Raw genomic sequence first — 24,243 nt, 5'->3', positions numbered from 1 at the left:
TAGTTACTTACCGGTAACGAAATTTCTCGGAACCCATGACGGCACCCGTACATTCCCTCCCCTTTTTTCTTACACATGGGTGTGCACAATCGTTACTACCTGTTTGTTTAGTCACAGGGTGTGCCTGGGAAAAAAAAAAAAAAAATACATATATAATATATATAAATAAAAATGCCATATTTGGTGTTACTAACCTGGCGGTCCTCTCGGTGCTCTGTAACCAACTGATGCGGGAGAGAGGTACCGCCCTTTTTATCTGTAGGTTTCCTGTCCTTGAAGGGCGGATCCCCTCTCTCCGTGGTGCCGTCATGGGTTCCGAGAAATTTCGTTACCGGTAAGTAACTACTCTTTTATTTTTACAGCTCAATATTATAAACTTCTGTGAAGCACCTTGGGGTTCAAGGTGCTCACCACACATCTAGATAAGTTCCCTAAGGGGTCTAGTTTCCAAAATGGTGTCACTCGTGGGGGGTTTCCACTGTTTAGGCACATCAGGAGCTCTCCAAACGCAACATGGCATCTGCTAATTATTCAGACAAATTTTACATTCAAAAAGTCTAATGGCGCTCCTTCCCTTCCGAACCCTGCAGTACGCCCAAACAGTGGTTTTCCCTCACATATGGGGTATCACCGCGCTCAAGAGAAATTGCACAAAAAATTTTGGGGTCCATTTTTTCCTGTTACCCCTGTGAAAATAAAAAAAAATGGGTCTAAAGTAACATTTTTGTGAAAAAAGTTAAATGTTCATTTTTTTCTTCCACATTCCAAAAATTCCTGTGAAGCACCTGAAGGGTTAATAAAGTTCTTGAATGTGGTTTTGAGCACCTTGAGGGGTGCAGTTTTTAGAATGGTGTCACCTTTGTGTATTTTCTGTCATAAAGACCCCTCAAAGTGACTTCAAATATGATGTGGTCCCTAAAAAAATGTTTTTGTAAATTTTGTTGGAAAAATGAGAAATCGCTGGTCAACTTTTAACCCTTATAGCTCCCTAACAAAAAAAAAATTTTGGTTCCAAAATTGTGCTGATGTAAAGTAGACATGTGGGAAATGTTGTTTATTAACTATTTTGTGTGACATATCTCTCTGATTTAAGGGCATGAAAATTCAAAGTTTGAAAATTTTCAAAATTTTCGCCAAATTTACGATTTTTTCACAAATAAACGCAAGTGATATCGAAGAAATTTTACCACTATCATGAAGTACAATATGTCACAAAAAAACAGTCTCAGAATCAGGGGGATCCGTTGAAGCGTTCCAGAGTAATTACTTCATAAAGTGACAGTGGTCAGAATTGAAAAAATTGGCCTGGTCACGAAGGCAAAAACAGGCTCTGGCGCGAAGTGGTTAAAGATGATCTGTCACCAAGTCAAAAGTGACCAGTTTTTGTGCTTGTTTCGCTGCTCTCCTGAGTATTCTATTTTTTTTTGTTTTTTTTTAGATTCACCATACGGTTCCAGATTTATGGTTTTATTTAGTGCTAATTTTTATGATATTTGCCAAGAGGGCGGTGCTCACAGGATTCCTTGGGGTCGTGTCTCTAGACTGCTCTGCATTATTACACTTTGATCCATGCCCACTTGTAAGAGCATAAAAATTATCAATACTCAGGGGAGCAGCAAAAATATAGTAAGAGCACCCGTTTAACCTGGCGACATGTCGTCTTTAAAACATACCTACATTTTTTTAATCTCGTACCCATCCTGACCATATTGCACGGTGTGAAGCTCTGGCGTGCTGGGCAGAAACCAACTTTTAATTAAAACTGTTGTCCACTATTAGGACAACCCTGTCCCATTCCTTATGTTTGGCCCTGTTAAAATAAAAACACCTACACTCCCCTCCTGTGCTGGCACCGTTCAAGCAGTGTCGGCACTCGCGTTCCGGGGGTCAATTGAGGTTGAGTAGTCACGTGATCTCTGCGCCCAATCAATACTGGCTTCACTGGCCCCTCCCTTCGGACGTATTGAACATTAACAGGAAGCCAGTGCTGCAGTTGCTCTCTGACTTCCTGTTGATGTTAGATTTGTCCGAAGGTGAGGACAGTGACTCCAGCGCTGATTGGGCGCAGGGATCACGTGACATGAGCTAGTGGGGTTTCTCCTAGTTTTTTTCTGTACAAATCACAGTAGCGTTTGCATAAATGAAGCTGTGCTGTAGTTGGTAGCAAAACAGGTTACTGGTGGGAAAACTCAGGAGTCCTGCTTCCCTTAATCCCACACTTAGAGACTGAAACTTTCCTTGTATGTAAACTCGTATAGCCATCTATCAATCACTCTCACTCACAATCAGAAGTATATGATGCTGTCACAACAAGACACGCTACTGTCCCATCCCCTGATGATGCCATGGGGGGGGACATGTGCTGTAACTGTTGTATGTCCTATTTTGCCTAATAAGGATGGTACCCGGGGTTGCTATCCTCTAGACATTCATTCAAGCATTTACTTGTATATTAATGATACCATAAGGCAGATAACGGACCTATTTTATCTATCACCCCAATACAGATTTATTTTATAGGTCACAATTAATGCTAAGTTTTAATGTCCTGCTGGAGAGGGGTTTTTCTAGACGGGATTCCCATAGTTTTTTCTGTATAGACAATATAGCCCTATCAGGGTATTTGTCTCCAATCATGTTTTCCAAACTATAACTACTGTAATTTGGTTCCCTTCTCAGCTGGTGGCATCAATGTGGAGGAAAAAACTTTGAAGAGGTCGTAGCACTAAATCAGTTACTGTATGTGTCAGAAATTGGGACCCAACTGTTTGTGGCGTGTAGTAGCAATATGCCATCACTGTCTAGATTTTCCTCCTCAAATAGTGTGTAGATGAGGCCCATGTTTCCATCCAACTGTACAGAATAAGGCTATGTGCATTTTTGCTGCATTTTCGCTGCGTTTTTTCCACGCGGAAATGGGCCAAAAACGCTAGGGAATCCTTGTGCTATCTAATGCAATGACAATCCTGAAGTGCTGTGCACATGATCAGGTACTTTCTTGTTAGGATTGTCATTGTGTTTAAATATACAGAATGTCAACTCTTTGTGCGTTTTTGATGCTTTTTACCCATTGACTTCAATTAAGTCAGTCAAATCCGCAGCAAAAACTCAGGTATAAAAATATTTGCTTCACATTTTTGCTGCGTATTTGACTGACTCAATTGAATTCAGTGGGTCAAAAACACAGCAAGAACACGCAAAGAATTGACCACGAGTGCTGATGAGACTACTCCTCCCATCAGCTTATGGCTGCTGCCTCTTACAATAGAGAACAGGCGCCACTGATGGGAGCAGTCATCAGCCTGCCTCTGTGCTCGCATTAAAAAAAAAGTTAAAATAAATGAATGTTAAAATAAAAAACACATTATACTCGCCTATCCGCCATAATCCCGATGTCCCACGGCGATCCGATCACAGAATTTTCTCACGCAGAATCGGTGCTGTAAATGAGGTCACCGGAGCTGATCAGCTCATCATCAGCTGATGAACTCATGTCCTGGAAGCGCTATACTCTGACAGAAGTGATTACACTCCTGTCAGTGTATAGGGTGCTGTCCTCCAGAGCAGTCACATCAGTGCACTAGAAGTGACCCAGATCTTCGTGGGACACTGGATTATGTCATCAAGGCGGACATGTGAGGGACATGGTTGTTTTTTATTTTGGTTTTTTTTTACAGGTGACAATGGCTTCAGTGGATTAGGCTTTAGGTGAGTATACGGTGTTTTTTATTTTTAAATAAATTATTAAATCCGTGTGGACTTTTATTTCAAGTAAAGGATTTTTTTCAGGCCATGTGTTTATTCCAAAACCTTCACTATGGGGTTAGTAATGGGGACGTCTTATTGACACTTCTCCATTACTAACCTGGGCTTCATGTGAGCAGCCAATACAAGGCTAACATGAACCCCAACCCTATTACCCCACTTGCCACCGCAAGTGGGAACAGCGAGGCTAAGCGCCAGAATTGGCACATCTTATGGATGCGCCATTTCTGAGGCCGCTGAGGGCTGATATTATTAGCCTCGGAGGGGGCCAGGATCCATGGCCTTTTCCCTGGCTATTAATATCAACTCACAACTGTCTGTTTAGCCTTTGCTGGTTAGATTTTATACGGGATCCCTACTTCAATTTTTTTCTGGGGTTCCCATGTAATCTAGCCAGTAAATAGTAAGCAAAATGCTGTGGGCTGTTATTAATAGCCAGAGATCATCTTTGGTTAATGGCCCCTTCCCTGGCTAGTAATATCAGCCCCCAATGGCCAGCTTTCCCTCTGCTGGTTATGAAAATGATGCGGGAGCCCATGATATTTTTTTTTAATTTAATTCTTCATTTTCTTTCATTTATAAGAAATCCCATGCCCATTGTACTTGTTTTTGACGCTGTGTAAACTCACCCGCAACATGTCAATTCTGCAGATTGAAATGTCATTACATGCGGTGGATCTGCATGTACTGACAAAATTAGTGCGGCATCAGAACGCAGCGAAAAATACGCTGCATCCAAAGCACTGCTGGTTGCTGATCATGGGGACCTAGCAGGGCTGTTATTAATAGCCAGAGAACATCTTTGGCTAATGGCCCCTTCCCTGGCTAGTAATATCAGCCCCCAACGGCCAGCTTTCCCTCTGCTGGTTATGAAAATGACGTGGGAGTCCATGCCATTTTTTTTAAATTTAATTCTTCATTTTCTTTCATTTATAAGAAATCCCATGCCCATTGTACTTGTTTTTGACGCTGTGTAAACTCACCCGCAACATGTCAATTCTGCAGATTGAAATGTCATTACATGCGGTGGATCTGCATGTACTGACAAAACTAGTGCGGCATCAGAATGCAGCATTTTGAACGCAGCGAAAAATATGCTGCATCCAAAGCACTGCTGGTTGCTGATCATGGGGACGTAGCGGCTAACCAAACAGCTGTGAGCTGTTATTAATAGCCAAGGAATATGTTGGCCTAATGGCCCCTTCCCAGGCTAAAAATTGCTGCTCTTCATATTTGAATGGGATTAGGGCTCATGGGATTAGGTGTCGCTGACACCAGGCCCTTGGTTTAGTGATGAAGAGGAGTCAACCAGACACCCTCATTACTAAACCTGTAACTAAGGAGTTAAATAAACACACACACAGAGAATAAAACACTTTATTTGAAATACAACAGACTTATTTTTTAATCATTTAAATTATCCAATATACTCACCCCAGGTCCACAGTAATCCAAGGGTTAAAACGATGTCCCTCTTTCTTTTTTGGATATCTTTATTTCGCTCCAAAAAGAATTCAATGTTGTAAAAAAACGCATCAAAAACTTGATATACACCCACCAAGGGAAGGTTGGAGGGCAAACATGCATCTTTATTACAGGAGAGCATAACTTTGGAACTTTTGGGCAGAAAAAAAAGCTGTTCCAAAATCCGAGGAAGTAATCCGTTTAAATTTAAAAATCCAGTAAAAGGTCCTCTTTATTGACCTAGTAGATGGCTTAAAAGGGTTTTCTGAATTATGCCAAGAATAATGATGAAATAACAAAATGTCAATTATTTAGTCTCCTTCTCCAGAACCACATCTCTGGTTTGCTTGCCTTTTTTCTGTGTTCCGGGTTGTAGCAGTAATGTCCCATATACCTTGCATGACCTTTCCTCTCCTGTCTTCTGTAGTATACGGCTCAAGACCGCTAAGGCCAGTCATCACTGCGCCCTTGTTAACAAAAGAAAAATGGGAAAGGCAGAGTATGTTGCACTATATCAGCAGGAGCTAAAAGAGAAAACCTCTTTAGGAAATTATGATTAGTATAAACTGATCCTATATTTATTTTCTAAATAGGATTTTTCGAAATGAAGATGAAATACGATGAAAGTGATAACGCACTTATCAGAGCATCTCGTACCCTCACAGACAAAATCAGTGACCTTTTTGGTAAGATAAATTCATTTATTCCACCTTTTGAGTGTTTTATAAGTTTCTGTTGGTGATATGCATCATCACTTATTTAGGCTTTAGCTGCAATTACTGCTCTTGCATAGTAGGTTCTTTGACAGAAAACTGTCATTTGCAGCCATATATGTCTTGATTCCCTGTTAATCTTAAACTTAAGGAAACACTGCAGCATTGATTTAATCCCAACCTTCACCACCTGATTGTTTATCATGCTTTTGACTTTTTTGTGTATTGTACGCACTTCCCTGCGGCTCAGCCTCCTGTCCTTGACTGCGCTTACCTACATAGTGGCCAATTGCTAAATCAGACATAGACCATGCGGCATGATATTTTTGCAATAGGTCCCTGTGGTGGACAAATGCTACAGCATCCATCCATACTGTGGCCACTGTGTGGCATACAATATATAACAAAGTTGCACTCTGTAGCTCTATAGCATGCAAACATGAAATATATAAAATTTGAATTGCATTACTGCTCTAGATAATAGGAAAAAATGAAGATACTTAGCACATAATTTGGCCAATTCATGTATGCCTAGCAGCCAACGACAAGGTGATCTCCTTTAGCTGAGAACCTAACACCTATTTTAAAATATAAAAAAAAAACAAATGTAAAAGCCATCCCACCTACGTCAAGGTGTACCCAAATTCGGGATGCTCTTAACTTGTAGCATTAAAACCTTACCATGCGTCATAGTGACATCTTGTGTGAATAAGGGCTGAGCAGGACTGGGTCCCAAACATGGACACACAGCTAGTGGAAGCCCATATTTTATTGAAACCCATTTTTATGTAGGCTTCAGCCTAGGAGAGGATTCACATTAGATTAGGTTCCCAGCTAAAGGAAATCGCCTGTTGTTGGCTGCTGGGCATGCATGAATTGGCCAAATTATGTGCGACGTATCTTCATTTTTTCCTATTATCTAGAGCAGTAATCCAATTCAAATTTCATATTTAAATGCCATAGCACTACAGAGTGCAACTTGATTTGTTACTTATGTATAGAGATGGCTACCCTTAGTATGCACCTGTACACACCAATTTTCTGTTTGGAAGAGACAGCTATTCTTTTGTTAATTATGGCATACAATATAGCCATGAAAGCGTGTACTTAGCCTCGCATTTTTGTATTTAAAAAAATATAAAAATGTAGAATTAATTTTTTAAAGCGCAGGATTGTGCTCAGTAAACTACATACACTGTCAGGTGGGCGACATTACACTGATTAATATGATATCTTGGTTGATGCAATCCGTCCTTTGGTTCTTGTGTAATCTTTACTTTCAGTTTGGAGATGATACGCTCGTGCTTCGGGGCGGCCTGTGAGGTGGGCTCTATGTGGTGCTTTGCTTACATATTCATCTGTATGCTCTTATGACAGCTCACAGTGGCTTCACTGATCTGCCTCCTATTTTACACAATGCATCTAGTAGTGTGGGGCAAGGTAAAAAAAATAGGAGGCAGATCAGTGAAGGCACAGTGAACTGTCATAAGAGCATACAGATGAATATGAAAGCAGAGCACCATATAGAGCCGCCCCGGAGCACGAGCATATCATTAACTCCAAACTGAAAGTGAAGATTACACAAGAACCACAGGATGGATTTCATCAACCAAGGTATCATTATAATCAGTGTAATGTCGCCCACCTGACCGTGTATTTAGTTTACTGAGCACAATCAGTTGGACCCAACTCTTATCCTGACCATATAATTCTTCAGACGTTGCTGGAGCTACAGTATCTAGTAGTCTCCCTCTGTTACCCCACTGACACTCCTGGAGTATGATTGCTGGACATCCATGAGTTTACATGGCACTAATAATGCATTGCCATTAAAAAAAAAATTGCAGTGCATTATGGAAGTAATCACACGATCCAGCCACATAGTGGGTTTCAAATGAGTGGAGTTGAAGAATGCCTAAAATGGCCAAGAATTATTGGACAAGGCAGCCAGGAAAAAAACAAAACAAAAGCAAGCCCTCATATTAAAAAAACTTAACAAATTGTTCTTGAAGAGAAAAGAGGAAAATCAGTTATCAGTTCTTCCTGTGCTGTGTCCTCTCCTACACAGAGATTTCTGCATCTCCTTGTCAGCTGCTCTCTTATTCCCTGCACAGCTCTACTGGTAGAGTGAACTTCTTTGCTATGGCCAGGCTCATGATCATGAATAAAACTCGTCTGCGTTGAAACGTGTCTATTTGACTGATGTAATTCCTCACTGGAGCAGATTGATGTGATGCTTCTATTTCTCGGATGAACTCAAAGATTTTTTTTTTTTTTTTTTTTATCTTGGGCTCAATAAATGCGCTCATAGCACAGGACCATTTCTGCTACATACAGGTGATCTGCTGATCATCTGTATGTAGCAGAGGCGATCAGACAAGTGCTGCTTCTAGTTTGCTATGGAGACTATAGAAGCAAGCAAAAAGTGAAAAAAAAAAATGTTTTTAAAAATATTAAAAAAATATAAAAGTTTAAATCACCCCCCTTTCGCCCCATTCAAAATAAAATAATAAAAAAAAATCTACATACACATATTTGGTATCTCCGTGTTCAAAAACGCCCTATCTATCAATATAAAAAAAAGAATTAATCCGATCGGTAAACTGCGTAACGAGAAAAAAATTCTAAACACCAGAATTAAATTTTTTGGTTGCCGCAACATTGCAATAAAATGTAATAACGGGCGATTAAAACATCGGATCTACCCCAAAATGGTATCAATAAAAACTTCAGCTCGGTGCGCAAAAAATAAGCCCTCACCTGGCCCCAGATCCCGTAAAATGGAGACGCTACAGGTCTTAGAAAATGGCGCTATTTTTTTTTTTTTTTTTTTTTTTTTTACCAAACTTTGGATTTCTTTTTCACAGCTTAAATAAAAAAGAACCTATACATGTTTGGTGTCTACGAACTCGTAATGACCTGGAGAATAATAATGGCAGGTCAGGTTTAGCATTCAGTGAACGTGGTAAAAAAAAAACATCTGTGGTATTGTGCTTTTTTTGCAATTTCACTGCACTTGGAATTTTTTTCCCATTTTCCCGTACACTATATGGTAAAACTAGTAATGGCGTTGAAAAGTACAACTCGTCCCGCAAAAAATAAGCCCTCACACGGCCATATTGACCAAAAAATAAAAACGCTATGGCTCTGGGAACAAGGGGAGCAAAAAACGAAAATGCAAAAACGGAAAATCCCAGGGTTGTGAAGGGGTTAACGCTGGAGATTTTCCTCTTTTCTCTTCATTGCACCGACCCGAGGCTGGGCGACTCCCTTCGAGGATCTCTGGACAGAAGATTTGCGGACTCTCCCTTTCTTTCCCTCCCTTTCTTTCTTTCCCTCCCTTTCTTTCTTTCCCTCCCTTTCTTTCTTTCCCTCCCTTTCTTTCTTTCCCTCCCTTTCTTTCTTTCCCTCCCTTTCTTTCTTTCCCTCCCTTTCTTTCTTTCCCTCCCTTTCTTTCTTTCCCTCCCTTTCTTTCTTTCCCTCCCTTTCTTTCTTTCCCTCCCTTTCTTTCTTTCCCTCCCTTTCTTTCTTTCCCTCCCTTTCTTTCGTTCCCTCCCTTTCTTTCGTTCCCTCCCTTTCTTTCGTTCCCTCCCTTTCTTTCGTTCCCTCCCTTTCTTTCGTTCCCTCCCTTTCTTTCGTTCCCTCCCTTTCTTTCGTTCCCTCCCTTTCTTTCTTTCCCTCCCTTTCTTTCTTTCCCTCCCTTTCTTTTCCTTGCTGTTTCCAAATAAATTGCTCTTGGTCTTGCTTTGTGTCGGAACAAAAGGCTTTGTTTGCTCAATAGAAGTGTTTGGGTATTTGTACTGATCTGTTACTAATGTGTCATACATCGTAAGTATCCTAAAACTGCGCAATGAAAAATACAACTTATTCTGCAAATAAAACCATCCTTGTATGGCTTGTCAGCAAAAAAAAAATAGATGAATTGCTGCATCCTTAGATCCAAGAAAGACTGTGTCTTTAAAGAGAGAAAAATTTAGACTTGGTTTAAGAACATATTTTTTTTAACCGATCTTTGACATATCTGTATGGATATAAAAAACATCCAGTAAAATGCAGGGAAATAAGCGCTTTGGAAAGTACCAAAAAGACGCTTGCAAAAGATCTTGCGATTTACAAAATTCCAGAGAAACATAGTAATTCCTGAAGTGTCTGCTTGAAAAATGGACGTTTTTGACCACTGGAAAAAGACGCAGTGTGAATATAACCTTAGATGTAGAAAAGGTGCCCTAACCATGAGTCCCCAGTACTTACATCCATAGACATCATCAGATTTTAGTGACACTGTCTCTCTATGTATATCTATTAGTAATGTGTATTTTATATGTAGACATATATAATAAGTATTTTTTTGTATTTAATGTAAAATAATATAACTTTTGTTTATTACCCATTTTTTTTAGGGGGAATGTTTTCCAAAACGGAAATGTCGGAGGTATTAACAGAAATTGTAAAGGTTGATCCAAGTTTTGATAAGGATGCTTTTCTGAAAATGTGTGAGAAGGATATAATTCCAAACATCCTAGAGGTAATGTGTTCCTTTTGTGCTGTAAAGGTGGCGTACAAGACTCATTGAAGAGTAACTCATTTTTTCTTTTATGATACATGTAATGGGCACTGCAAATAGCGGCCGATTGGTGCGGTATTGGGTCCCTGTCCCTTAGCAGCAATAGACTGACTCACACTTTATTTTTTTTGGACGGAAGCATGTATAATGTTCATTGTGACGAGAGAGGTAGCTGTGACATTACCTATTGAGTGCTGGATCCTGGGTTCTTTAATTGACAGCTCTGGCTTTATAGAGCCACTGAAGGGAGAGATAGATGGAAAACAAGTAGGTGGGAAGGTGCACTTAAATGTTTGGCCACGCCATGGTTCACCGACAGCCTGTATTTGGTTTGAACAGTCATTCTGTGCTAATAGCACACGACACCTGGCAAAGCTGCCTTATCTAAGGGCTACGGAGCATAGATGGGTAGATGCACTTCTGTATGATTGAAGTCATCATTTTCATCTAGAAAGCTGTTTAAATGTTGCCAGAGAGCCCATGACAGTTAATGATAGCTCTTCATGTACATATCATAGGTCAAGTGTGAAATCCAAGCATTTTGCAGAAATCTTAGAATATTTTAGGCAAAGTATAAAATAAGGTAATCTCATTCTCTGTTTATTTTTCTAGAATTACATAAGATGTGAGAATGCTATTAACAAGCTGATATCAGATTCCTTGCATTGCATCATTATAGTCTTCTATGATATACTGTAACCCTAATGCACATTTCCCAATACCCTAATGTTGGGTTCCAACCCATCAATTCCCAGCCATACCTTTTTACATATTTCCTACCCTAAATGTAATTTTCTAACCTTAATACACATGTCCCAACCCTAATTCTAATATACATGTTTCTCAACCTTAACTGTAATACAGTCCTAACCCTAAGGCACATACTGTAACCCAACTTAAATATTCTCTGTAATATAATTGTTCCCAACCCTAACCTTACTTCACATGTCCAAACACTAATTCAAATATTTCCCAACCATAACCCACTTTTTCCAAACTTAACCCTAATGCTTATGTCATAACCCTAATGGACATATCCAACCCTAACCTTAATGCACATGTTCCAACCCTTGCTCTCATCCACTCTTCCCAGTCCTAACCATAATGTACCTTTACCAATCCTAATTCACATGTCAGAACTCTGAATATTTACTAACACTTATGCACATTTTCTGACCCCAATTGTGAAGTCTAAGCCCCAACCCTAATGTTTTTACTTTAGAAAAGGCACCTGTCCTGGCTATAGCACTAATACATTTGATCCAACCGTAATTATAAAACCCCTTTCCCAACACCAAAGGAACATGTTCTATCCATAGTGCACAACAACCCCAATTTTAATGAGTGTGTCAGGTTGAAAATGGCATCTGATATGCAGGCAGGTTACTATAGAGCAGGAAGAGCTGGACAGATTAATATACTTTTCTGTGGGAAAAGCTGCAATAAAACTTGACGTAATAAGAGATGCGTGAATCCTGCGCTACTGGTTGTAGAATCAAGGAAATTCAATACATGGCATGTAAGGAACAGTGCAGTCTAATGTCTATGCGTTTCGAAGTACTCTGACTTCTTCATCTCCTGTTTGATCAGAGTGTGATGGTGTGATCTGATTTTTTCAGATGTGAAGAAGATGGTAAAAAAATTTCTCTCTCTTCTCCATTCTGTCAGTCTGTGAAAATCGGACTGCACTCAGATGTCATCTGAGTGCAGTCCGATGTTTTCCACCCACTCTTTGACTTGAATGGCCAAGTGTGATTCAAATATAGGATGAAACTCGGGCATGTTGCAATTCTTTTTCCTAAGATAGTCTGTCAGAAGAAAAAAGTCCCCATAGAATAACATTGGTCCGAGTGTGATCCAATGTTTTGTCGGAACACACTCTACTGAAAATATGGTCGTGTGCACGAGTCCTAATTTTCTTTTTTTTATTTTTAAGGCAATTGTAAGAGGCGACCTTGATGTTCTCAAGGACTGGTGCTACGAAGCGGTGAGTTTGCATTTCCTCAATAAACTTCCCATTCAATTCATGTTTTATAGAAGTGAAGGTTCCCTAATTTACTGTGATCTGGTTGTCTGCTTTTAGTCACTGTATTACACATGTAATGGAATTGTGAAGATATATATATATATATACATACATACATACATACACACTGTACAGACCAAAAGTTTGGACACACCTTCTCATTTAAAGATTTTTCTGTCTTTTCATGACTTTGAATATTGTACATTCACATTGAAGGCATCAAAACTATGAATTAACACATGTGGAATTATATACTTAACCAAAAGGTGTGAAACAACTGAAAATATGTCTTATATTCTAGGTTCTTCAAAGTAGCCACCTTTTGCTTTGTTGACTGCTTTCCACACTCTTGGCATTCTCTTGATGAGCTTCAAGAGGTAGTCACCAGAAATGGTTTTCACTTCACAGGTGTGCCCTGTCAGGTTTAATAAGTGGGATTTCTTGCCTTATAAATGGGGTTGGGACCATCAGTTGTGTTGTGAAGAAGTCAGGTGGATACACAGCTGATAGTCCTACTGAATAGACTGTTAGCTGCTTTTTTCTTGCCATAATACAAATTCTAAGTAAAGAAAAACGAGTGGCCATCATTACTTTAAGAAATGAAGGTCAGTCAGTCCGAAAAATTGGGGAAACTTTGAATGTGTCCCCAAGTGCAGTTGCAAAAACCATCAAGAGCTACAAAGAAACTGGCTCACATGAGGACCGCCCCAGGAAAGGAAGACCAAGAGTCACCTCTGCTTCTGAGGATAAGTTTATTCAAGTCACCAGCCTCAGAAATCGCAGGTTAACAGCAGCTCAGATTAGAGACCAGGTCAATACCACACACAGTTCTAGCAGCAGACACATCTCTACAACAACTGTTAAGAGGAGACTTTGTGCAGCAGGCCTTCATGGTAAAATAGCTACTAGGAAACCACTGCTAAGGACAGGCAACAAGCAGAAGAGACTTGTTTGGGCTAAAGAACACAGGAATGGACATTAGACCAGTGGAAATCTGTGCTTTGGTCTGATGAGTCCAAATTTGAGATCTTTGGTTCCAACCACCGTGTCTTTGTGCGACGCAGAAAAGGTGAACGGATGGACTCTACATGCCTGGTTCCCACCGTGAAGCATGGAGGAGGAGGTGTGATGGTGTGGGGGTGCTTTGCTGGTGACACTGTTGGGGATTTATTCAAAATTGAAGGCATACTGAACCAGCATGGCTACCACAGCATCTTGCAGCGGCATGCTATTCCATCCGGTTTGCGTTTAGTTGGACCATCATTTATTTTTCAACAGGACAATGACCCCAAACACACCTCCAGGCTGTGTAAGGGCTATTTGACCAAGAAGGAGAGTGATGGGGTGCTACGTCAGATGACCTGGCCTCCACAGTCACCAGACCTGAACCAAATCGAGATGGTTTGGGGTGAGCTGGACAGCAGAGAGAAGGCAAAAGGGCCAACAAGTGCTAAGCATCTCTGGGAACTCCTTCAAGATTGTTGGAAGACCATTTCCGGTGACTACCTCTTGAAGCTCATCAAGAGAATGCCAAGAGTGTGCAAAGCAGTCATCAAAGCAAAAGGTGGCTACTTTGAAGAACCTAGAATATGACATATTTTCAGTTGTTTCACACTTTTTTGTAAAGAATATAAATCCACATGTGTTAATTCATAGTTTTGATGCCTTCAGTGTGAATGTACAATTTTCAACAAACTGTCCACTTAGGAAGCAATACTGATTGACAATCAATTTCACATGCTGTTGTGCAAATGGAATAGACAATAGATGGAAATTATTGGCAATTATCAAGACACCCTCAATAAAAGAGTGGTTCTGCAGGTGGGGACCACAGACCACATCTCAGTACCAATGCTTTATGGCTGATGTTTTGGTCACTTTTGAATGTTGGTTGTGCTTTCACACTCGTGGTAGCATGATACGGACTCTACAACCCACAGAAGTTGCTCAGGTAGTGCAGCTCATCCAGGATAGCACATCAATGCGAGCTGTGGCAAGAAGGTTTGCTGTGTCTGTCAGCGTAGTGTCCAGAGGCTGGAGGCGCCGCCAAGAGACAGGCCAGTACACCAGGAGACGTGGAGGGGGCCGTAGGAGGGCAACAACCCAGCAGCAGGACCGCTACCTCCGCCTTTGTGCAAGGAGGAACAGGAGGAGCACTGCCAGAGCCCTGCAAAATGACCTCCATCCATTGATGATTTTTGTGTGATTTTGTTGTCAGCACATTCAACTTTGTACAGAACAAAGTATTCAATGAGAATATTTCATTCATTCAGATCTAGGATGTGTTATTTGAGTGTTCCCTTTATTTTTTTGAGATATATATATATATATATATATATATATATATATATATATATATATATAAATAATACATAGTGGAATACCTATACTAATAGGACGTTCAATGATGGACCCTCTTGCACTATATGCACTGCAGTCTGCCACATACCCTGCCTCCCTGCCAAGCTCCTGCTATCACCACTGAATATATGTAACTGAAATTTTGCCACATGGTCTTACAAAAAGTCCTAAACTTTCTTCACACCATTAGGAGTGCTGCTTATTTTTCTATCTATATTTATATTGGACTAAAAGGGGTAAATGTGCAAAAAGCTTTGCAATCGTATTATAGTACTTTTGGCACAGCTTTGCTATATTTTTCTGTGTGTGTGTGTATGTGTGTATATATAATATGTGTGTGTGTGTATGTTAGCCTAAGTAATTGCATGTATACAATCCAGAGGATCTCTATTCCATAAATGCGGTATCGCATTACAGTCTGTGCAGTGTACAGGACACCCCTTAAAAACCATGTTTCTTATGACTTGCCGCTATTTTTTATAGTGGTGTTTCAGAACATTGATATTAGAACACTGATAAGGTACGCTAAAATTAATTTCTACTTTAATATTTTTTTTTATATACTTAACAGATGTCAATATAGATGGTGACTGCGGTATCGATGATGTTTGATACCAGGAAGGGTCTACCTCTGTCAACCCATCACTACCCCACAGTGCTAACACAGATCATTAGGCTGCCAATAACCATGAACAGACAAAACTTACAAGAAACAAAATGAACATAAACCCTGCTGTGACTAAATAAGTAAAAATCAAAAGTGCAATTAAATAACGTAGGGTTCTTAGTAACACTGTTTTTAATAATCATAATAAAAATAAAAAAAATGGCATTAAGCCATCCCACCACGGCAAAGTGACCCTGTTCGGGACGGTCCTACACTTTATAATATTAAAACCAGAGTTTGGGACTCAGTCCTTTGTCTGCCATTGTTCACACAGGTTACTTCTGACATATGGTAAGGTTTTAATTGATCCTTGCTGATACGATATTCATGACAACCTATTTAAGAAATATTCAATGAAAATATAAGCATTACATCAATCCATTTGCACACCGTTACAATTTTTTTTGTTTTTTTTCCCCCTCTTTGTTTAGACATATAGTCAGCTAGCTCACCCCATTCAGCAAGCCAAAGCAATGGAGTTTCGGTTTCATTCAAGGGTTCTGGACATTGACAATATTGATGTAAGTATATAAGGTACAGTATATGTGGCATGTTATACATCTCTGTATTAACAGCAAAAAATGCTAAAGGAGTTGTTCACCTTTGGGGCCTTTTTTCTTCTTCATGTATCTGCAGCTAAAAATCATTTTTGTAATTGGATCTCATTAAATATGTTGCACCTTTTGGTTTTAATATACCGTTTCCTCTGCACATTCAACTTTGATGTGGTCATAAATTATCTGAGAGGAGCTGAGAAAAAGAAAAGCGTTACAAACTTTTGTCAGACTGTTAGAACAAACTCACTGATGGATTCTCAATTAAAGAGGTTGTCCAGCCTTAGGTTACAAGTCTGCAGTCAATCTATGTGACTGCTGACTTATGAATTCTCACAGTGCGCTCTGTCTGGATTCTGCAGGAGCGGGTTGGCCCATGACCACAAGTATGCGATTTGCGTATATGTGATGTGCTGCTAGACATGCGCGGCCTCTCTCAATGCAAGTGAATTGAGTGAGGCCGGATACATCTAGTCAGAATGTGGCCGGGAATGTGCAAAGTGCATACTTGTTGTCACGTTTTCACCCACCCCTGGCACTGGAGAATCCCAAAATCACACAGTTTGCGCACTGTGAGGATTCACAAGTCTGGAGTCACATAGTGACTGCAGACTTGTACCACCAGAACGGACAACTCCTATAATTCATTCTGCAGCTAGCAATAAACAATTCAACACAGGCTATAGAAGGCAAAAGGGTTAAAGGGTTGGAAAATTGTTAATGAACCCAATTGCAAAATTGATTTGTAGCCCAAATACATGTATTTAGTATTTTTTTTGGGTCCCATTTTACTTGTATTGTTGTGAACGGTAGCTCCAAAAGTAATCTCTAAGCTACAAGATGTTCTGTGCTTTCAGCCCCCAGAGAGCCTATGGAGCTTTCTGTTTTAGATTTTATTTTAACATGCAGAACAATTTCATGTTACAAAGAGATTAGAAGTAATTATGCCCTTATATTTTCAATGTTTTCTATAGTTTCTCTTTTTTGATGACTTTTCTTATGTAGCTTATACAATTTAATTATTCCTTATTATGCATTTATTGACAGTAATTGAAAAACTACCATGGTGCTAATTTTATTTTATTTTTTCACTAATTCTATTAATTTTTTGTCCCAGCTTGCCATGGGAAAAATGATGGAGCAAGGTCCAGTACTTATCATTACTTTTCAGGCTCAGATAGTTATGGTTCTTAAAAATCAAAAAGGGGAAGTTGTCGAAGGAGATCAGGCAAGTATATACTTATGTATGTAATGGTTTTAGTTTCGCCAAGTAAGTTGTTAGGTTCCCTATGAGAGTTTAAAAACAAATGTAAAAAAAAATAATTCCAGAATATCAAGTAATTTAATCCAATAAAAACAAAGGGCCAAGAAAAAGACACATCTGTTATCACCGCGTTCGTAATGACCAGAACAGTAAAACAATATAATTTTTTATCCTATTCAGTGAATGCCACAAAAGAAAATACAAAAAAACGACACCAGAATTGCCATTTTTGTTAATTACGCCTTATTATCAAAAACACGCAAGACCACATAACGACGTATGGCATATACAAATACAAACTACCGCTTGTTAGACAAAAAAGAACAAGGCATCCGGCAACTCGGCAAACAAAAAATGAAAAAGTTACTATTGAGAGAATGATGTATAACAAGATGCTTTTATAAAAAGTAATTTTTTGTTTAAAATTAGCAAAACAAATTAACTTTATAAATTGGGAATCTCTGGATTCATATTGACCTGAGCTATAAAACTGTTAGTTTTTTTTTTCTTTTATTCTGCAAGTTTGAATGGAAAAGAAATAGAAAGCAATGCCAGAATTGCAGTTTGTGTTCATCTCCCTTAAAAATAAATGGAATAAAGTGATCACAAAATCATGCAGTATGTAATCCAAAATGCTACCAGAAAATGATGACAAAATGTTTTGTTTGTTTGATGTATTTTTTTTGCAAGAGCAACAAAGCAAGAATACACTATTTCAGTATTGTCAATATCATATTGACCTACAGAAAAGCAATGCTATGTTAATTGTACTGAAAGGTAAATAGTGTGAAAAATACAGAACTGCTTTGTTTTGTTCATTCCACCTCCAAAAAGTATAATCGAAAAGGATGAAAAAGACACATGTACCACATTACAAGAGCAAATAAAATGTCATCATCATAATAATAATATAATAATAAGCCATCACACAGCACTAGTAACTGAAAAATGTTTGTGTTTTTTTTGTTCAAACTCAATATTTAATTGTTCATTAAAGGAGTAAAACATAAATATAACTATAAAAATTTGGTATTCCAACAATGGTGCTGATCCAGGGATAAAGATAATACTTGTGCAGCAAATGAAAAGTGTAAAATTTACAGCGTTAACAGCAAAATTGTTGCTTTTTTTCCAATTTCTTCCCAGAGTTAATAAAAGTTAGGTAATAGGATATATGTATGCCAAAATGGTGCTTCTGACAAATACAGCTCATCTTGGAAAAATAAACCCTCATGCGTCTATATCGATGACAGGATAAAAATGTCATGGCTCCTTAAATGTAACAATGAAAAGAACAAAAAAATATGGACGATTAAGGTGTGCTGAACTGTTCTGGGCAGTAAAGAAAGTAACAAAAGCATTACAATAGCCTTGGCGCTGAACTCTGGTACTATTAATAATAGAGCAAACATTGTAAGGACTTTTTTTCGAATGGTCACATTACATAAAATTCATGTTTTGTTTCTTTTTTTTTTCTTTCTAATATAGGATAAAGTTTTACGAATGCTTTACGTGTGGGCTCTTTGTCGAGATCAAGATGAACTTAACCCTTATGCAGCCTGGAGGCTTTTAGATATTTCTTCATCTGCTTCTGAACAGATCCTTTGATATCTCACAGGCTACCCTGTTAAAGCAGAAAAGAAGTCGGAGTTGAGTCCTATTCTGCAAAGAACACTGAAATAAACGAACATTCTCTCCTTAAGCGAGATTAAAATTTACTACCATATTGGTTAGATCCAACTGCCAGGAAATGCCTGACTTTGATCACCTTATTTAAGATTTACTCACAAAGAGTAAACTCCACATTTCCTGGAAAATATTTACTAATGTGATGTATAATTTATGTATGTCTCCTGCAATTTTAAATGGTGGTTTAAGAACAGTGTATATTCTCAAAAATTAAGATGCCTGTCATTTTTGTCTGACCTGTATATTGTAAAATAATATCTTCTGTTTTGACAAGTGAAACTGTTTTGCATTTTCTCCAAGAGTGCACCGCTCCTTAGGTTCCTGGTTACTGGGGAGCAGTCCGCTCCTGCTTGATTGACCTCCACATTTTTGTGCCAACGGCCTGACCTGTGCACTCTCCCATTTTGCCGGCAGATGCAGCTTTGCCCTCTGCTGTATTGGAGGAGTGCAGTGGTGGCGGTACATGCGTGCGGTGCTTGCTATCTCTTTCTGGTGGTGCTTGTAAGCATTGTTCTGAAGCTGGCCAGTATCACTGGAGCACAAAATTAGTGAGCCAGCTTCAGAGCAATGCTTACAAGCTCTAGTACGGTCTATTATGATAGTTTTTCCCTCCAGCATAAACGTCCTGTAGCCAATTCCCTTAGCTAGGCTCTCAAAATACCATTTCTCAGCAGTACTTCTGGTCCCACTACTATATTAAGCATCTCTGAGCATATTTCTGATGGTTTTATGAATATTCACAACTTTCATTGAGACATCTGCCTTAATTCTGAAGCGTTCTGTCACCACCTAACCGAGGTCTTCAACATGACCCACAGCATACACACCGAACAGTTTGGTCAGTACTTCAGGCGCCAGGAAGCTATAGTTCCCTCTAGTACAAGTTGCAACCTTCTTGCACATAGGAAAAAGAGCACGGCACCGTCGCATCTCGTTGATAAAGGGGCACACGCCTCTTATTGAATCGGGACCATCGGACAAGTGACGTGCACCCCCGTGTGCGCCTCACTACAAATCCTATTCCAGTCCACATGGACTGGTGTAAGATTTGTAGCATAGTATACACGACCGCTCATTATGATTTTGACAAAAGGGGGATTGCTATGTCTCGGTCCTATCCTGCCCAGCTCTGCTCACTTTATCGGAGCTGGTCAAAAATGGCTTGAGAACGCCATAAGTCACAACATTTTAGTGCAACCTCACATTGTGCCAACATTTTGTGACTTTCCAAAGCTTCTTACGTCTCCTGTAAAAACTTTGATGAATTGGGCCCCTTATGTGTGTGTTGTTAGTGATATGAAAGCGAGCATGAAAAAGGCAATAGTAGTGGGGGGTGGGGAATTGTAAGGAAATTGAAACCTTGTGAGTGGACTTACAGAGAGGTAAATATTAAAAAGTTATTTTGGTGTAATAAATAGCCCTCCCTCCCTATACCCCAACACCACAGAAGAATTTGAAGTTCAGCTGCCTAATGAGATTGTGCGGGCTGTAGTAGTGATTTATGGGAGATTTTAACTACCGAAAAACAGCCAGGAGTAATATGTAAAATTCTAATAGATTCACTGCTTAGGATATACATAAATATAGCAAAATCTGACAAGGTAAAAATTGACTTTTAAGAAAATCATTTAAAAAATGAGTCGCTAATGTAAAATAGACATAGCCTCTATTGTGGTCCTGTGTTTGCAAATATTATACATGGGTATATTTCATAGAGACTGGATATCTTCTGTGTATCCCATATAACTCAAAGGTAATCTCATATATACTTATCACCATAGAGAGTAAAGGATAAAAGAACAATCTTGCCCATCAGATTCATGAAGAGTATAGGGGCATTAATAAAAGTGCCGGTCACTCCAATCAGGTCTTGTCCATTTCAGGAGGATTTCAATCAAACACCCAGGATCCACCCTTGTCAAAGCCTCCTATTCCCAGTAATTATATTATTGTATTTGTATTATTGTGTATTTTATATGTATATTAGTCTCCATTTATCACCTGATGTGTTTCCTCAATTTAGATTTATCAGGATAGGTCATAAGTAATCATTTACATTTCTAGATGGGTGACACCTCTGCCTAGTTACTGGCCACAATGTCTTTTTTCCATTTTGGCCACCAGTAGAAGCAAGAAAGGAGTTCTGTTTGTTTTACTCCTGTGTGACCAGAGAGAAGAGAAGAATCGGCCCCAGATAACAATTTCAGCCGGAGTGCTTTTGAGACTAGAAGACCATTCTTTAGGTGGAGAATTGGAAGAAGATAGCAAGGAAACATTCAAGTTCAATTACATGTGAGGGTGCATCTTCAGACGCATGCAATGAATTAAAGTATTTTGATGGGATGCCAGCCCTTCGTTTTTCCTCAGCAGGACTGTAGGTGAGTGAAGTCAAATCATGAGGAGAAGAAGAGTGACCATTGATCTTGGCGGGAATTGAGCCTATTACAGATTTTTATGATCTGTATAGATGGTCACTGAAAACTTGGCTCCTTCAAGTAGAGGTCACCATGACTTAGGAGCTAATTTTATTGGCTAAGAAATCATTCTTACCAGGAGAATAATTCTGTTTCCCTGGAGAAAAATTTCAAGAGAAGAATCCGCAGGTATGCTTTCTGGGGTTAGATGTATAGTTGTGGAGCAGTACTCTCACAAAATTCAAGAGGTATCCACTTAAAGAAAAAATGGCCAGTTGACATCAAGAAGATGTAGGACTAGAGCCCTGGATAAACAAGATATAAAGGGGTTGTCTACTTTCAGAAAATTGTGCTCCAAACTCTGTAGAATGCCTAAAATAACAAACTCAGCAGGTCTTCAACCTCCTTAGTTTTACGCAATCTTTTCAGAACGAAGCAGATATGAAGAAGATGTGAGTCCAGAATGCTGGAGAAGTTATGGATGTCATCCAGATAGACTAGGACGTGCTAATTCAGGAAATCACGATAGATTTCATTAACAAATTGCTGGAAGACAGAAACAGAAGGAAATTTCAGCCTTTTGGCCAGAGAAAAGTTAAAGCACCTGTCAGCAGGATTGTGCTCAATAAACTACATACACTGTATGGTGTATCATTGGTTAGCACTGCAGCCTTGCAGTGCTGGGGTCCTGGGTTCCAATCCCACCAAGGACAACATCTGCAAGGCGTTTGTATGTTCTCCCCATGTTTGCGTGGGTTTCCTCCGCGTTCTCCGGTTTCCTCCCACACTCCAAAGACATGCAGATAGACAATGTAGATTGTGAGCCCCAATGGGCACAGCGATGATAATGTATTTAAAGCACTGCGAAATATGTTGGCGCTATACAAAAATAAAGATTATTATTATTATACACTGTCAGGTGAGCGACATTACCCTGATTAAAATGATACCTGGGTTGATAAAATCCATCCTGTGATTCTTGTGTAATCTTTCCTGTCAGTGTGGAGATAATGATATGCTCGTGCTCCAGGACGGTCTGTCGCTCTATATGGTGCTCTACTTATATATTCATCTGTATGCTCTTAAGACAGTTCACTGTGCCTTCACTGACCTGCCTCCTATTTTACCTAGCCCTGCACTACTAGATGCATTATGTAAAATAGGAGGCAGGTCAGTGAAGGCACAGTGAGCTGTCATAAAGAGAATACAGATGAATATGTAAGAAGAGCACCAGACAAAGCCGCCCTGGAGCATGAGCATATCATTATCTCCAAACTGAAAGTAAAGATTACACAAGAACCACAGGACAGATTTCATCAACCAAGGTATCATATTAATCAGTGTAATGTCGCCAACCATGTCGTTTACTGTGCACAATCCTGCTGACAGGTGCGCTTTAATAAAAATTCTCTGCAGCTGTGGCATCAGTGAACGCAAACAATGAGGAACAGAAGGAGACAGACAAAGGCATGTCCAATTTTGTAGTGGAGGACAGAGTTAATCACAAGGTGCCTCCTCATTTGAATAGGGTCTGAAGTTTTCCTGTTTGGCGTTGAGTTTGGAACAGTTTATGCAGGAATGATTCCATTCATCCAAATTCCAAATATGGACTCAAAATCTCTTAGCAAGTAGACGGGATCTTTAGGCCGATGACATTTTTTCCTGGCAATTTGCATGGGTAGCCAGGGGGGCATCATTATTCCCGGCCAATTCAGCAGAGGAGGATGGCTTAAATACCATGTAGCAATCAATGGGTGAATCATGTAGTAGCAAACAACTGTTTAATTGGCAGGTCTGAAAAGCAGTAGATTCAGGTAGAAACTTCAGAAATTTGCAAAGATGATTGCAACGTAATGCTTACAGTGTCTAAGAAGCTGTTCTTAACTCTTAAAGAAAACTGGGTCAATCAGCTGGTCTGTGGAGCATTAGAAGCAGGTTGTAGAAACCACAGGTGTCTGAGAAGATGGTGGCAAACTCTAAAACAAATGATAGCTAAACACATCGTTAATTAAGACACCACCTCTGTGTCATAGCCGACATTAAAGGATTTGGATGATAAGTTACCCCAGCAAACTTGTGAAATGTGACATGGAGCACAGTAAAGAAACTGAACCATAGGGGAATTGGTTGGGGCCTGATTCAGAGGCCAAGACAGTCGTAACAGTACCCCCCATCCCTTCTAGGGTTCCTATCAGTAGAGTTAGAAACAGAAACTGGTTAGTGGAAAACTCCAAAAGAAACAGCAACTCAACACATCACTGGCTCAATACTCAGACACCACCTGTGTCACAACCAACCTCAAAGGCCTTGGGTGATTAGGTCAGAAAGCTACACCAGGCAAATTGTGAAACCCAATGTGGAGCAAAGCAAAGGGCGCCAGCCATTTGGGAAGGGGGCTTAGCCTACGTCAGGAGCCGAAACAGGTGCATAACAAATAACTTTTATATGGTATTATATTTTCCCTTCCTTTCGAATGATATATCACAGACTTGAAAGTGAAAAACCTACAAGAAGCAAAATGAAAATATACCCTGCTGTAAATAAATAAAAAGCAAGTGCATTTAAATAAAATAGGGTTCTTAGTAACACTGTTTTTGATCAAAAATAGTATATAAGCCATCCCACCATCGCCAAGGTGAACCCGTTTGGGACGGTCCTACACTGTCTAATATTAAAAATCTTACCATGTGTCAAAGTTTACCTCAATGTGTGAATAAGGGCAGACAAAGGACTAAGTCCCAAACTGTGAACACCAGCCTAGG

The 24,243-nt window shown here is 39.5% G+C and overlaps 1 protein-coding gene across 2 annotated transcripts in view; it reads left to right on the top strand.

The window, feature by feature from the left end:
- Window positions 1-22,440, top strand: part of TIMM44 (translocase of inner mitochondrial membrane 44) — an 81,547-nt gene extending 59,107 nt beyond the window's left edge. Inside the window, exons 8-13 of one of the 2 annotated variants that reach the window (XM_073686358.1) lie at window positions 5,823-5,915; window positions 10,343-10,467; window positions 12,443-12,493; window positions 15,992-16,081; window positions 17,232-17,342; window positions 18,867-22,440. In XM_073686358.1, the coding sequence (XP_073542459.1) occupies window positions 5,823-5,915; window positions 10,343-10,467; window positions 12,443-12,493; window positions 15,992-16,081; window positions 17,232-17,342; window positions 18,867-18,986 (590 nt within the window). In that variant the 3' untranslated portion in view covers window positions 18,987-22,440. The remainder of the gene's footprint in view (window positions 1-5,822; window positions 5,916-10,342; window positions 10,468-12,442; window positions 12,494-15,991; window positions 16,082-17,231; window positions 17,343-18,866) is intronic. The other variant, XM_073686359.1, reaches the window with a different exon arrangement.
- Window positions 22,441-24,243: the final 1,803 nt, after the last annotated feature.

Source organism: Phyllobates terribilis, unplaced genomic scaffold (genome assembly GCF_046119375.1).
Source record: "Phyllobates terribilis strain yellow unplaced genomic scaffold, ASM4611937v1 Scaffold_1__5_contigs__length_1240528914, whole genome shotgun sequence".
NCBI lineage: Eukaryota > Metazoa > Chordata > Amphibia > Anura > Dendrobatidae > Phyllobates > Phyllobates terribilis.
Note: the sequence above shows the minus strand (reverse complement) of the source record. Positions and strands in the feature narration are given on the sequence as shown.